This window comes from Bactrocera neohumeralis, chromosome 6, assembly GCF_024586455.1.
Source record: "Bactrocera neohumeralis isolate Rockhampton chromosome 6, APGP_CSIRO_Bneo_wtdbg2-racon-allhic-juicebox.fasta_v2, whole genome shotgun sequence".
NCBI lineage: Eukaryota > Metazoa > Arthropoda > Insecta > Diptera > Tephritidae > Bactrocera > Bactrocera neohumeralis.
Window position 1 is genome coordinate 7,393,312 of NC_065923.1, and position 12,589 is coordinate 7,405,900.

A 12,589-nucleotide genomic window follows, 5' to 3' on the forward strand; every position below is an offset into this window, starting at 1 on the left:
TACCACGTTTTAGATGATGGTCCGATATCTAGAACCTTGTTCCAATTGGACCTCTCCTTTGACAAATTGTACACCGGAAATTCATAAGCCGAAAACGATGGTAAAGCATTGCAGCCGATTCTGCGTAATAATAATATTGTGATTAGTACCGACATATTAGCATCACAAAGGACTACATTATTAGTCTACGTGTGATCTTTGATCAGCCATCTAAACTAACCTAACCTAACATATTAGCCCCAGCCGATTCCACTTGACTATAATAATTTAGAATAATATTATTAATTACGCTATCAAAACTCGTTTTTATTTGGGAATTTTAAAATAAGTTGAAATAATACTGTAAACAATACATTTTGATCGTAACCATGCAGTAGCTCACTTCCTGAGCCATATCGAACCGTAAGGGTAGGTGGAGTATGCGCTGTAGTAAGGCGAATAGGCCGAGTAGGGAGCATAAGCAGCGGCATAAGGAGCGTAGGCGGCGTAGGGCGAAGTGTAGGTGGCAGCAAACGGAGTGCCAACCAGAGACGTCGAGTAGCTGACCACTGGAGCGATAATGCTGGGCTTGGCGGCCACCAGAGCGAAAAGCGCGAAACAACACAGGCCAAACTAGAAGAAGTTGGAAGTAAAAAGTTAAAACTCAATTACTGCGTTGGTCCTTTCCTCCAAAAAATAAGGAGGCAGCGTAGAACAAAAACCACTTACGAATTTGAACATCTTTTTTAAATTGTTTAAGCGGAGCGTGCTGCGTTGACTTAAGTTTAATATTGCGCTACAAATGAGACTGTTTAATCAAAGCCGTTGATATAAGCTTTTATATACGAATTCTGGCCACCATTTACAGCCTCCAATAGTCCATGTATAGCCAGTATGTGCGGCAAGCAGAATAAGTTCTAAAGCCCAACGGCTAGTACTTCAAGCGTCGCTACACGGCAGCCGGCTGTGCGCTAATGGCCACGTTAAGTGCTCATTACTGTCACTGACAACAAAAACGAAACACATTAACTACACACAAAGGTGCGCATGGGTGTGTGTGCATCGTAGGTGAATAGTTTTTGCTTTCGCATTTTTTCCGACCACTTTTTGCATCACTTGCGTGGCTGTCCATGGCACGTCCGTGTGCCGGGCCGTTGCGTGCAGACGCTGCCGCAGTTGATGGCGCGCTAGTTGGCTGCGGTGTGAGGCCTGCTTGGTGCGTGTGCGCGTGTGTGTTTGGCAGTAGATATTTTTGGTTTGTGCCTCGCAGTGGCGCGGTGTGGACGGCATACTAATTCCCACACATGGCTTTGGGGTTATTTTCATCAAACTGCTAAGTTAGTACTTTTGCTTTTATTCGCCACTGTGTTGTTGTCTGGTGTCGGTAATGCTGCTCATTCTTGCTCGCAGACACATAATAACGATTTCGACTTGCCGCGCTTGCGTTTCCATTTCAAATTGCTGCTAACATTCTTGGGCTTTGTTCTCAAATCATGCAATAACTCAATTATGACACCCGACGACAGGCAGATTTACGAATTCCACACATACAAATGCATGTTAGAGTTTGAGTTTGTGTTTTTTAAATTCTCAAACGTGCACCTTTTCATACATATGTACATTTGGGCTTGTAAAGTTACAGATTTGGGGAAGGTCAGGCAGCAGCACTTGGGTCCGAGGTTTCGTATTAGTATTGACGTTGGGTTGTCGCACGTGGTCACACCTACTTCCGAATCGGATGCATTTACTTATAAGCAAACATAAATATTTGACGTTTGGCTCATTGCTTTGAATCTATCGTATAAATCGTGATATCGTGAACGCGCTTTGCATACTAATTTCTGTATGTGTTTGAGGGAAAATTAATATGATTTTGGTAAACGAAATTGATGTGTGAATCATTCGCTGAAGACTCCGAGGGTCATCGATCATTGTATTTGTTTACAATTTTTAGGTTGAACGAACTCTTGATCCCTTGACAGGTTCTCAAAAAAATTATTATGCTTCAAATGTAAAAAAAGAATAATTGGCACGGACGGAAGTGTGCTCCAACAATGGTTTCGGCAATCAAAAAACCCCAATGGGAAGTTAGAATAGAATATGGGTATCACGCTTGTATGAAATAAAGGTCACTAAGGCTGTGTATTGAGATTCTTCAACGAATGCTTATGAAAGGTTGAATATTTTAATATCTTTTTAAAATGACCTCACAAAAGTCATAAAAATATCAAAAAATAAGATAACTAATTCTCTAAGATCCGTTACTTATTGGGGCCTCAGATAATAAAGAATCTTTGAGTGTAATTCTACCACTAATTTGCCCTTTGGTGTTGGATTGACACTTCACAAATCGATTAATTCCAAAGCAAAGTCCGAAAATGGTGAGATTTTTTCTACTTTTGAAGTATACATATATATAAATATAAATATATTTATATGTAAACATCCTTATTCATGGTACTTATGGAACAACTTTGAGTAGAAAACCTTTGTATTAAAATTTTTTGAACTTTTAACATTTTACTAAGCGTTAAGATCACTCTTCTACAAAAAAACGGAAGAAATTATTTTCATTATAAAATTTTATCACAAAAGTAGGAGACAGCCATCCCAGCATTAAACTACAATCAAGTAAGTACCGAAAATAAGAAGGCGAGTATTTTGTATGGATATCACGAGCGTTAAATGTTCGCATTGGCTTCTGCTTTGTGCTGACATTCGTTTGCCACCCACACACGCCTCGTGCATTAATATACTTAACTAAGTAATTAGGCAATTTCGATGTCGTATAAGAAAATTGTATTTAAACTCGATCAATCAGCCAATTTGCCATCAGTTCCATTTTGCACCACCACAGCGAAACAACTAGCAAACAACAAAAGAATCAAAATGTTCAAATACGTAAGTGAAAATCGTTGTCCACAATTAGCGACTCATTTGAAAATAATTATTTATAATAATCCTTTATAAACTCTTCTATATGCAGTTCGCTCTCGTCTTCGTTGCGCTCTTCGCCTTCGCCGCCGCCGAGCCTAAGCCCGCTGTGGTAGCAGCACCATTGGCCTACTCAGCTTACTCAGCCCCCTTGGTCGCCTCCCCCTACGCCGCTGCCTATGCTGCTCCATATGCCGCTTACGCCGCCGCTCCATATGCCGCCTACGCTTCACCCTACGCCGCTTACTCCGCTTACCCATACAGCGCCGCCTACGTGCTCCGCAAGTGAATGCAAGCTGTAAATCTAATATACATATGTATAACAGTTGAAGAAGTGAATGGACAATTGATTTCGAATATGAATTCTCAGGAAAAAATAAAACGACCATTTAAATAACAAAAAGCTTTTTACTTTTTTTACTACCACAAAAGACATGTTTTCTGCTTAAGGACAATATTTGATAACAAAATAGTATTCTCACTAAATTGCAGTTAATTTCGCAGAACTGTCACGTAAATTTTCTTAGATATGGGGCTAAAATTGACTACATTGTGGGAAGGGACAATACAATTATATTATCCCTTAGCACAGTGTATTTAGAACTGTCACTCGTTGAGGGTTGCCATTTCAGCGGATGATCGTAAGTTCGAATTTCAAGCTTGACGGAGTCGAAAAAAAGGTTTTTATAAACCAAATAAAGTAAAACAAGGTGAAATATGGATGCAAGATCTTGTAATAAAACGTATCAGCTTTTCAAAGGCACCTAAGGAGAGCTCTTCTAAAAGGTCTACCAACAAGAACGACGTGATTTAAAAATGAAATAAAACACTCAAATTTGGTCAAAATGAGTTCTTTTCTTTGTTATGTAGATAATTTTATGCCATTTATGATTTGAACAAAATGTCGACCAAATGTCCTATATGACTCCCTTTGCATATCTCCACCCGTTTACGCCACTTTTCGATGATCTGGAGTAGCATTTCGGCTGGAATTCCGGCTATAGTGCACTCCATGTTGTTTTCGAGCTCCTCAAGTGTTGTTGGTTGATTTGCGTACATCTTTGATTTAACATAATTCCAGCGAAAATAATCCACAGGTGTTAAATCGCAGGATTTTGGCAGCCAAATGACTGGACCGAATTTAACGAGTCGCCAAACTTTGCACGCAATGTGTCCAAGACATTGCAGCATCGTCTTGTTGAAGTTGCATCGTATTAAAACGCTCTCTATTGATGTTAACGGCATTTTCGGAGTCATTTCGAAAGAAATAAGGACCGATGATGTCGCCATACCACAATCCGCAACAAACAGTAAATTTTTTGGAATGTAATTGCGTTTCCTGAACCACAAAAGATTTGACTCACTACACTGAACCTCACCTGAGAAGATGATTTTCGATGAACGTGAATTTGTGAATTTTTCGAGGGACGTGAATTTGCGTAAAAATCTTGGAAAATTGCCAAGCATTGTACCAAAGTGAAACGTGACATGATGAGATATCAAACTTTACCGAACACACCGACAAAATTTGACACAAATCCGTAAACAAACAGGGTCACCATGGAATGTCAAAATGTTTGACGTTTTAATGTTTATTGTTGTTTTTGTAGCGGCAGAATTATGCCGAGTTGACAGTTCTTAAAAATCCAGGTCCATTATAATTACGTAGACTCGACTGTCCTGGGAACGATCAAAATCTCATCATCCCTATTGGTAGACGCTGTATATGTTATATGATGGTAACTATAAATTCGATAGTGGAAATATATAGCCACAAGTCTAGGTGCTCATTGGAGCCATTTTCCCACACTTGCTTTTTTTTATCTCTAATAACCAAAAATCGAGATTAAAGCCTCAACACTATTGTAGTCAGGTAACCTATATTATAACTGCTATGGAATAAATAAAAAAGTTCAAACTATTTTCCTGAAATACTTATGGACCTATCCTTTCTATAAATATACAAATGGAAATAATGGAATTTTCTCGTTGATTAAGTCAAGCTTAATGAAATAAAAAATCCAAATCATTTTCGTTTTTACTTTTCCATTTATTTATGCTTTTCTCTTAATATTTTCGACCATTTGCCTATGGAATATCCAGTCACTTTCAGGCTTTTTTAAAATTCGCGCACACTTTGCTCCATAATTTACTTGCGGAGCACATAGGCGGCGCTGTATGGGTAAGCGGAGTAGCCAGCATAGGGTGAAGCGTAGGCGGCATAGGGAGCGGCGGCATAAGCGGCGTATGGGGCAGCATAGGCAGCGGAGTAGGGGGAGGCGACCAGAGGAGCTGAGTAAGCTGAGTAGGCCAATGGTGCTGCTACCACAGCGGGTTTAGGCTCGGCAGCGGCGAAGGCGAAGAGCGCGACGAAAACGAGAGCGAACTGCAAGTACATAGATGAAGTAATTAAAAAAGGATTGTCGAATCGATATATACATATACATATGGATTTATGAAATTGGAAGGATTCCAGAACTATGGCAAATCAAATTCACTTACGTATTTGAACATTTTGATGGCTTTGTTGTTTGGTGGTTGTTTTACTGTGGTGGAGCAAAATGGAACTGATGAAATTTTTAGTGAAGGCTCGAGCTTAAATACAATTTGCGAATACAATGGCTGTATATTGAAGGTAAATATGTACAAGTATATGAGTTGGTGCGCACAAATCATTTGCATGTACTTGGGCCGAATTGGGTGGGTGAACGAACGAAAAGCTGACATTACTGACCTATACACGTATGTGTTTGGCTTGTTGAATTAGTTAGTGCTTATTAGTCGTGCTTACATTGACATTTGTACTCATATAAGTATGTGTGTATTGAGCTAAACTTAAACAAGCCACGGCTCAGATATTGTAAGGTCAAGGGACACCCAATTGGGAAGTCAGTCGTGATAGTCACTCATAACTTCAAATCATATCAACATTTCTAAATTTCAAAATATTGGTTTTTATAAATGTTATTTGAGGAAATGATTTATTTTATATTTATTTGAAAAATTTTACACACAAAAATAACTTTGTTGAACTGAAACGACAGTGAAAACGAAGTTAAAATTTTGACTTAATATGCGCACGACAACGACTTAAGTAAATGCCGAATAAATTTGGCTTAAACCAACGAGAATTTGCAACAACAGCAAAGGAATTTGCGACGAAAACGTACGTGCTTCAGCCAAAATTGTCACAATTCGCGGTCAAATATTGAAGTGGAGCATAAGAAGCAAATAAGTTAATTGGCTCTTCTTGTTTTTGTGCTGCGCAGAAAAATTTCTGCAACTTTTAAAGTATTTAAACCGGACCAACGCACAGCACATTTATCAGTTTCATTCTGTGCTTCTGTAATAAAGCAACTAACAAGCCACAAACAAGCAAGATGTTCAAATATGTAAGTGTTGTTGTTATTATCCTCTAATTGCTTAATATGCTAACTAAAAGTTTAGATATTTATAAATATATTTAGAAGTATGCACAACAATAATTAATTTTGACTTACAGTTCGTTCTCGTTTTCGTCGCGCTCTTCGCCTTCGCCGCTGCCGAGCCTAAACCCGCTGTGGTAGCAGCACCATTGGCCTACCCAGCTTACTCAGCCCCATTGGTCGCCTCCCCCTACGCCGCTGCCTATGCTGCTCCATATGCCGCTTACGCCGCCGCTCCCTATGCCGCCTACGCTTCACCCTACGCCGCCTACTCCGCTTACCCATACAGCGCCGCCTATGTGCTCCGCAAGTAAACGAAAAGTAGCGGAAAGGAACGGGATTGAGGGATTATGAAAATGAGAAAATAAAACAAAACCATACACGATAGACAAATGTTTTTTAATCTATTTTAATTAGGATTGTTGCTCAAATTGGAATCGGGAAGGATTTTTGTTCTACCAATTACGCAATAGGGGTTTAGGGAATTCGAAAGTGTTGTATACAGTTTCTAGTAAATTATAATTATGAGAAATTTCAACAGCTGTAAGAAGCTTTGAGCCTATTTTGCTTAATTAAACCCTTCATTCTTAGGCATTAAATAATTTTGGAGCAACTAACCAGTCTTCAAGGAAAATATATGATTTGGAATATAATATTAATCAATTTTACCTTTTTAATATTCGAACAATGTTGGAAAAGCTAAGGAACTTTAGCTTTAACTTAATTTAACTTTATTTAGCTCTGATGCTTTTCATCTCAAGATCTTTTAAAAGACTGAATGATGCAGTACATGCATACAAATTAAACCAGAGTTTAAGCTGTGCTTGCTTTCAAAAAAATAATAACAATAAAAAAGTTAGGTTATGCTAAGAGGTCGGTCCCAACAGAAATCTCTATTGGACAGCTTAGAACGCCAGTCCGTTGTGGTACCTAATATCGACAAGCGCAAAAGCCGATTAAAGCAGCTAGAAGGTTTGTCCGGAAAGTAATAGGACTGAGTCGATTTCAAAAAAAAAAACAAGAAAGTAATAGGACTGAGCCGATTTAAAAAAATTTATTGAATCAATCGTTACAATTTTTTAAAAACTTTCAAAATAGGCTCCTTCTGCGTCGATGTAGCCCGATTTCCAAGCATTGAAGGCGTCACGGAAGGCATTCTCCAGAAGAGCCTTGAGAGCCGAGGTGCATGCTGCTTGGATCTCCTCTGTCATCTCAAAATGCTAGCCCTTCATTGGCCTTTTCAGGCAAGGTAACAAAAAAGTCCGGACGGTCCACATCTGGGCAGTAGGGCGGCTGCAGAAGCGTTGGGATGCCGGTCTGGGTTAGGTAGCTGTTCACAAGAAAGGCGGCATGAACCGGGGCGTTGTCGTGGTGCAACTTCGAATCGGCTGCGATGTCTTGTCGGACCCGATTGACTCTTCGTTTGAGTCTCTGAGGACTTCCACGTAAAACTTGGTGTTGACGGTTTGTCCAAGAGGAACCAATCCATGGTGAACAATGCCTTTGATATCAAAAAAGACAATGAGTATCGCTTTCACTTTGGATTTACTCATTCTTCCGGTCTTCATCAGCGACCTCTTCCCGGCCCTGCAAAACGGCCTGGTGCCACCGAAAGACACCATTTCTTGCTAAAGCCACTTCTGGGTAAGCCTGCTTGATCATATTAAACGTCTCTGTAGCAGATTTACCGAGTTTCACACAGATCTTAATTGCGTACCTCTGCTCTAACGAACTCTGCATTTTCGTCTTGCACTACTCACAGAAACACGTCGCGCGAAAATGTTTGTCCTGACACGCCAGGTGGTCGGAGACAACTAACCAGCCGCTCGGTCGTTAGCTAGGAACGCCGTCTGCCGAACCCACCCTCCCGAAGCGCAGTAGTGGCTGAAGAAAATCATTCCTATTACTTCCCGGACAATCACTGTAATGTCAGTTTCGATTATGTCTTCTGGTTCGCCGCAGGTAAGACTGGCGAGATGTTTCAACCTCAGTCATTCAAAGGATGAACAAGAATATTTCCATCTCGCCCTCCTCCATATAACTTTGACAACAACAACTAGGTCCAAAGAAGCATGTAGTCATCGACCAGCGCCTGCTAAGCGTACGCGAGGTCAATTAGTCCAGTGCTAGAAAGCAAGACGCCAATGGGGATTTAACTTCGTTTTATTACGATGTGAGCGGGGCACGGGTGCATCTCTGACTAGTTCATCTGCTTTGAAGTTGCTAGAGACGCTGTTAGGACCAGGCTTCCTGATGATGAAGTAGCTGGATGCTACTTCTAGTGTGGAGAGACACTACTTGACAAGCTTTGAGCGCACAGAGTTTAGCGCCGGTTTTGCTGCTCTGCTGTCCGAGTGAGTGCTCACTTCCCTGAAAGAGGCAAAAAATTCTAGCGAGTTCCATGACAGCCGCATGCCTAGAATGCCTCTCATATAAAGAATAGAATTTGCCTTCCTTCCTTTACGACTCTCTTTTGAATGTTCTTTCTGTGAGTTTCACAAATCAATTAAAAACATGACTACTTACAATGGCTACTTGAAAGCTGAAGAAAGAAAATTCAAACTTGCATTTGGCAAAAGTTGCGCACTGCAGTCTGCCAACGGCTGGCAGAAGAGACGAAAATGAGAGAAAAAACAGAAGAAATTTTCCATTGTTTCTAATTCAATCTGATTTTAACAGCGGCATTGTGCCTAATGAAACGAAACTGTAAGTGCAGCCAGATGAACTCTCAAGAATCGGCGGCTTATGTCCATTGAATTTGGAAGCTGTGACGCATTGCTTCTTTGGAAGCAAAGTCCAGCGATGCCTCACCGCAAAGCAGCGACTCTGCGTGGAATCTCTAATGATGTTTTTGTTTGCCCACTGATTAGTTGTCATGCCCTTGAGCACTACTGACCTTTCCCGCACACACACACATACGCGCACAGCTGATTGCTACTGATTGTGATTACTCTGCGCACAGGCGATTTGATACAATCGGGACCACTTGGGCGCACTGAATTAAAACGAGCTGCGGCTTGCATAACTGCAATCTTACACACACACACACACACATTCTTACACACATGCACACATATGAGATTGTATGTTAATTATCATTTGCCTCGAACGAATCTCCACTCCCGCGGTGCACATCACGTTGAATACTTTCGCAAATCCTTTTGTCCACTGAATGTGCTACTTAAGCTGTTGTTGTTGTTGCTGGTCAACAGCGCACATTGCTCCGAACCACTGCTGAAATAAGCAAAGCACTTAGTATTGTTTGAGGCGTGCATTCAGCCATCTTGCTTGCAACGTTCACGCACGTTGACCGATTGAAGCACCGAACGCTCGCTCGGTTCCGAGTATGTGTGTTTATACGCCAGTAGCCCATTGTGATTGGTGGCAAAGCAGGCTCCCAATGCACCTGGGTGGGCGCTTGTGCGATGCTCGTTTGTGTTGGGAAAGCGCTCGTAGACCGGAAATTTAATTTCGATGTTGGAGTTGTAGTCGCGCGTTCGTTCATTTCGTATTCGCCACGTTATGCTTTGAGGCGTTTTGATTTCGGATTTAAGCCATTCCGTAATAGGGAATACTTCATGAATTGCTTTCAGTGGTGGGCCATAAGGATACCGGCGCAGGCATAGAAATGAACTCTATTCCAAACACGCATACAAGCATACACATACACTCTCAATCCCACCCTCATACGAAAGGGTGTTCTGGAGCACTCAAACTCGTTTGTTTTCGTTACGTGGTCGTGCGGTTACATTTCGCGCGGTCTCCGCGCTCACACGCACACACATACATAGATACATATAAACATATGTATTTACGAATAGATACTTGCGTGGCTTTAAATAAATAAGCAATTGCGGTTCGCCGCTCGGTCTCATTCTGCTCTATGTGCTGCGCGATCGTCTTCGCTTCCTTGTTGTGAACTGCCTCCGTTATACTTATGGCTTATATAAATAACATTTTGCTGTCGGACATGACTAGTTTTTTATTATTATCATTGCTTTTAATATTTCGAGATGAGCAGGACTACGTTGGTGAAGAAATTTGAGTAACGAAAGCTTGCCGCTTCCATACCAAACATCACAGCAATGTCGATTGGTATTGCAAAGCATCCGATTTCTACAACTTGTCTTTATTCAATCATCTATCAGAGCTTTTTCTATTCACTGAAAATCGTTTGATTTCGAAAAGCATCAGATCAGATACCAAAGTCCCTTAAGGGGAAAAATCTTCGCAAGAGTGATTCAAAATTTGACTTCCTCCCACTTCTTTCCAAAATTACAATTAAATATTCCCTGATATTCACGATTTTTCGCCTTAAATCGTTGATCAAAACTTGTCCAAACAAAAGAAAGTGAAACTATTAGAATGTCTTTAAAAGAATACATTAAAGCAGATTAGGTTTTTCGGTTTTGTTTTTATTTTCCAATATCACACAGAGTTTTCTCTTTCATTGCCAATCAGCTCAAATTTGGAGATTACAGATCAACCGCTACATTCCGTTTACTTGCGGAGCACATAGGCGGCGCTGTATGGGTAAGCGGAGTAGGCGGCGTAGGGGGAAGCGTAGGCGGCATAGGGAGAGGCGTAAGCGGCATATGGAGCAGCATAGGCAGCGGCGTAGGGGGAGGCGACCAGAGGAGCTGAGTAAGCTGAGTAGGCCAATGGTGCTGCTACCACAGCGGGTTTAGGCTCGGCAGCGGCGAAGGCGAAGAGCGCGACGAAAACGAGAGCGAACTATAAAGTAAATTGAAAGTATGTTAAAAGTTAGTTACTTGGCATATAAAATGCACTACTTACGTATTTGAACATCTTGTTTATTCTTGGTTTGAACGTTGCTTTGTGGTAGAGCAAATTTTAACTGATAATAGTGTGGAGCTTTGCTCGAGTTTAAATACTCTGCCATTTTCACAAAACTAAAAAAGAATATGCATATGTGTGTGTATACTTATATGTGCGATGGCTTGCTTTGCGAATAAGTCAGTCTGACTTTGATTGAAATTGTACGCAATTTTGTCGAAAATTCTTTTATTATTTAAATTTGGTGTAGACGAGCCAATTTTCGGTCGTCACTTGGTGGCCGTCGTGCATATTAAACCATTATTTTACTAAGCGCTTCACTGTCATTTCATGGTCGTCGTGGACGTGCGGACATGCGAACGCAAAATAAATTTTTAGTAAAAACATTTCGGTATTATTTAGTCGGATTTTTGCTGAAATTTGTCGTACTTAAGACTCGTTATTTGAGAATAACATTCTATTTAGTCATCTCTTCACTAAAATGTAAGAAAAACAAGAAAAAACGTTAACTTCGGTTGCACCCAAGCTAAATAACCTTCACAGGTGCATTTCTGTTAGTAACTATGTGTTCAGTTTGTATGGCAGCTACATATATGCTATAGTCAACCGATCTGATCAATTTCTTCGGAGATTACATTGTTGCTTTAGGAAATAATATATACCAAATTTCGTGAATATATCTTGTCAAATGTGAAAGTTTTCCACACAAGCATTTGATTCCGATCGTTCAGTTTGTATGGCAGCTATATGTTATAGTGGTCCGATATCGGCCGTTCCGACAAACGAGCAGCTTCTTGAAGAGAAAATGACGTTTGCAAAATTTCAAAACGATATCTTAAAAACTGAGGGCTAGTTCGTATGTATACAGACAGACGGACGGACAGACAGACGGACATGGCTAAATCGACTCAGCTCGACATACTGATCATTTATATATATACTTTATAGGGTCTCCGACGATTCCTTCTGGGTGTTACAAACTTCGTGACAAACTTAATATACCCTGTTCAGGGTATAATGAAGCAATTGTATCCAGCCTTGGTACTTCGCAGTGCTGGGTGAAATGTCATAGCTTACAAATTACTTGATCCCTGGTTCTTGTGGTTTATAACATTTTCTTGATACAATTGCGAAATCGGAATACAATCACGCCCACTTTTTGTGTAATATAGTTCTTAATGTTATCAGCTGATTTGTCTTTTATGGATTCTTTGAATTTAATGGAACATCCTTTAGTGATATAAAATCCTGGTGGCTTTGCTGCCGCAAATGGGAGACATCCGTTTACAACCTTTGGATATAATGAAGGACTCATCTTCGATAGGAAGTTTTATGGAAGCCGAATATCGAAGAGAGACCAAAAAAGTCATCGATTGTCTCATACTGCTGTAAAGAAGGCATTGGCAAAAGGTGGGTTTCCTCACCGAAAGTGGTTCTCTGGCTCACCATAGTCA

General features: G+C 40.6%; 3 protein-coding genes across 3 annotated transcripts; 1 reads left to right on the plus strand and 2 right to left on the minus strand.

Moving 5' to 3' along the window:
- Positions 1 to 299: 299 nt before the first annotated feature.
- LOC126761628 (cuticle protein 16.5-like) lies at positions 300 to 5,469 on the minus strand. Its single transcript, XM_050477956.1, has 4 exons — positions 5,416 to 5,469; positions 5,067 to 5,299; positions 709 to 787; positions 300 to 612 (listed from the first exon to the last, which is right to left on the minus strand). The coding sequence occupies exons 1-4, from the start codon at positions 5,425 to 5,427 to the stop codon at positions 379 to 381; spliced, it is 558 nt and encodes a 185-aa protein (XP_050333913.1). The 5' UTR covers positions 5,428 to 5,469; the 3' UTR covers positions 300 to 378.
- On the plus strand, positions 2,698 to 3,290 carry LOC126763712 (RNA-binding protein 24-like). The gene is made up of 2 exons (XM_050481459.1): positions 2,698 to 2,880; positions 2,966 to 3,290. The coding sequence occupies exons 1-2, from the start codon at positions 2,761 to 2,763 to the stop codon at positions 3,200 to 3,202; spliced, it is 357 nt and encodes a 118-aa protein (XP_050337416.1). The 5' UTR covers positions 2,698 to 2,760; the 3' UTR covers positions 3,203 to 3,290.
- Positions 5,470 to 10,820: 5,351 nt separating the features above from the next.
- Positions 10,821 to 11,185, minus strand: LOC126763720 (pupal cuticle protein C1B-like). Its single transcript, XM_050481469.1, has 2 exons — positions 11,136 to 11,185; positions 10,821 to 11,072 (listed from the first exon to the last, which is right to left on the minus strand). Exons 1-2 carry the CDS (start codon positions 11,145 to 11,147, stop codon positions 10,839 to 10,841), a joined length of 246 nt encoding a protein of 81 aa, XP_050337426.1. The 5' UTR covers positions 11,148 to 11,185; the 3' UTR covers positions 10,821 to 10,838.
- Between the last annotated feature and the right edge of the window lie 1,404 nt (positions 11,186 to 12,589).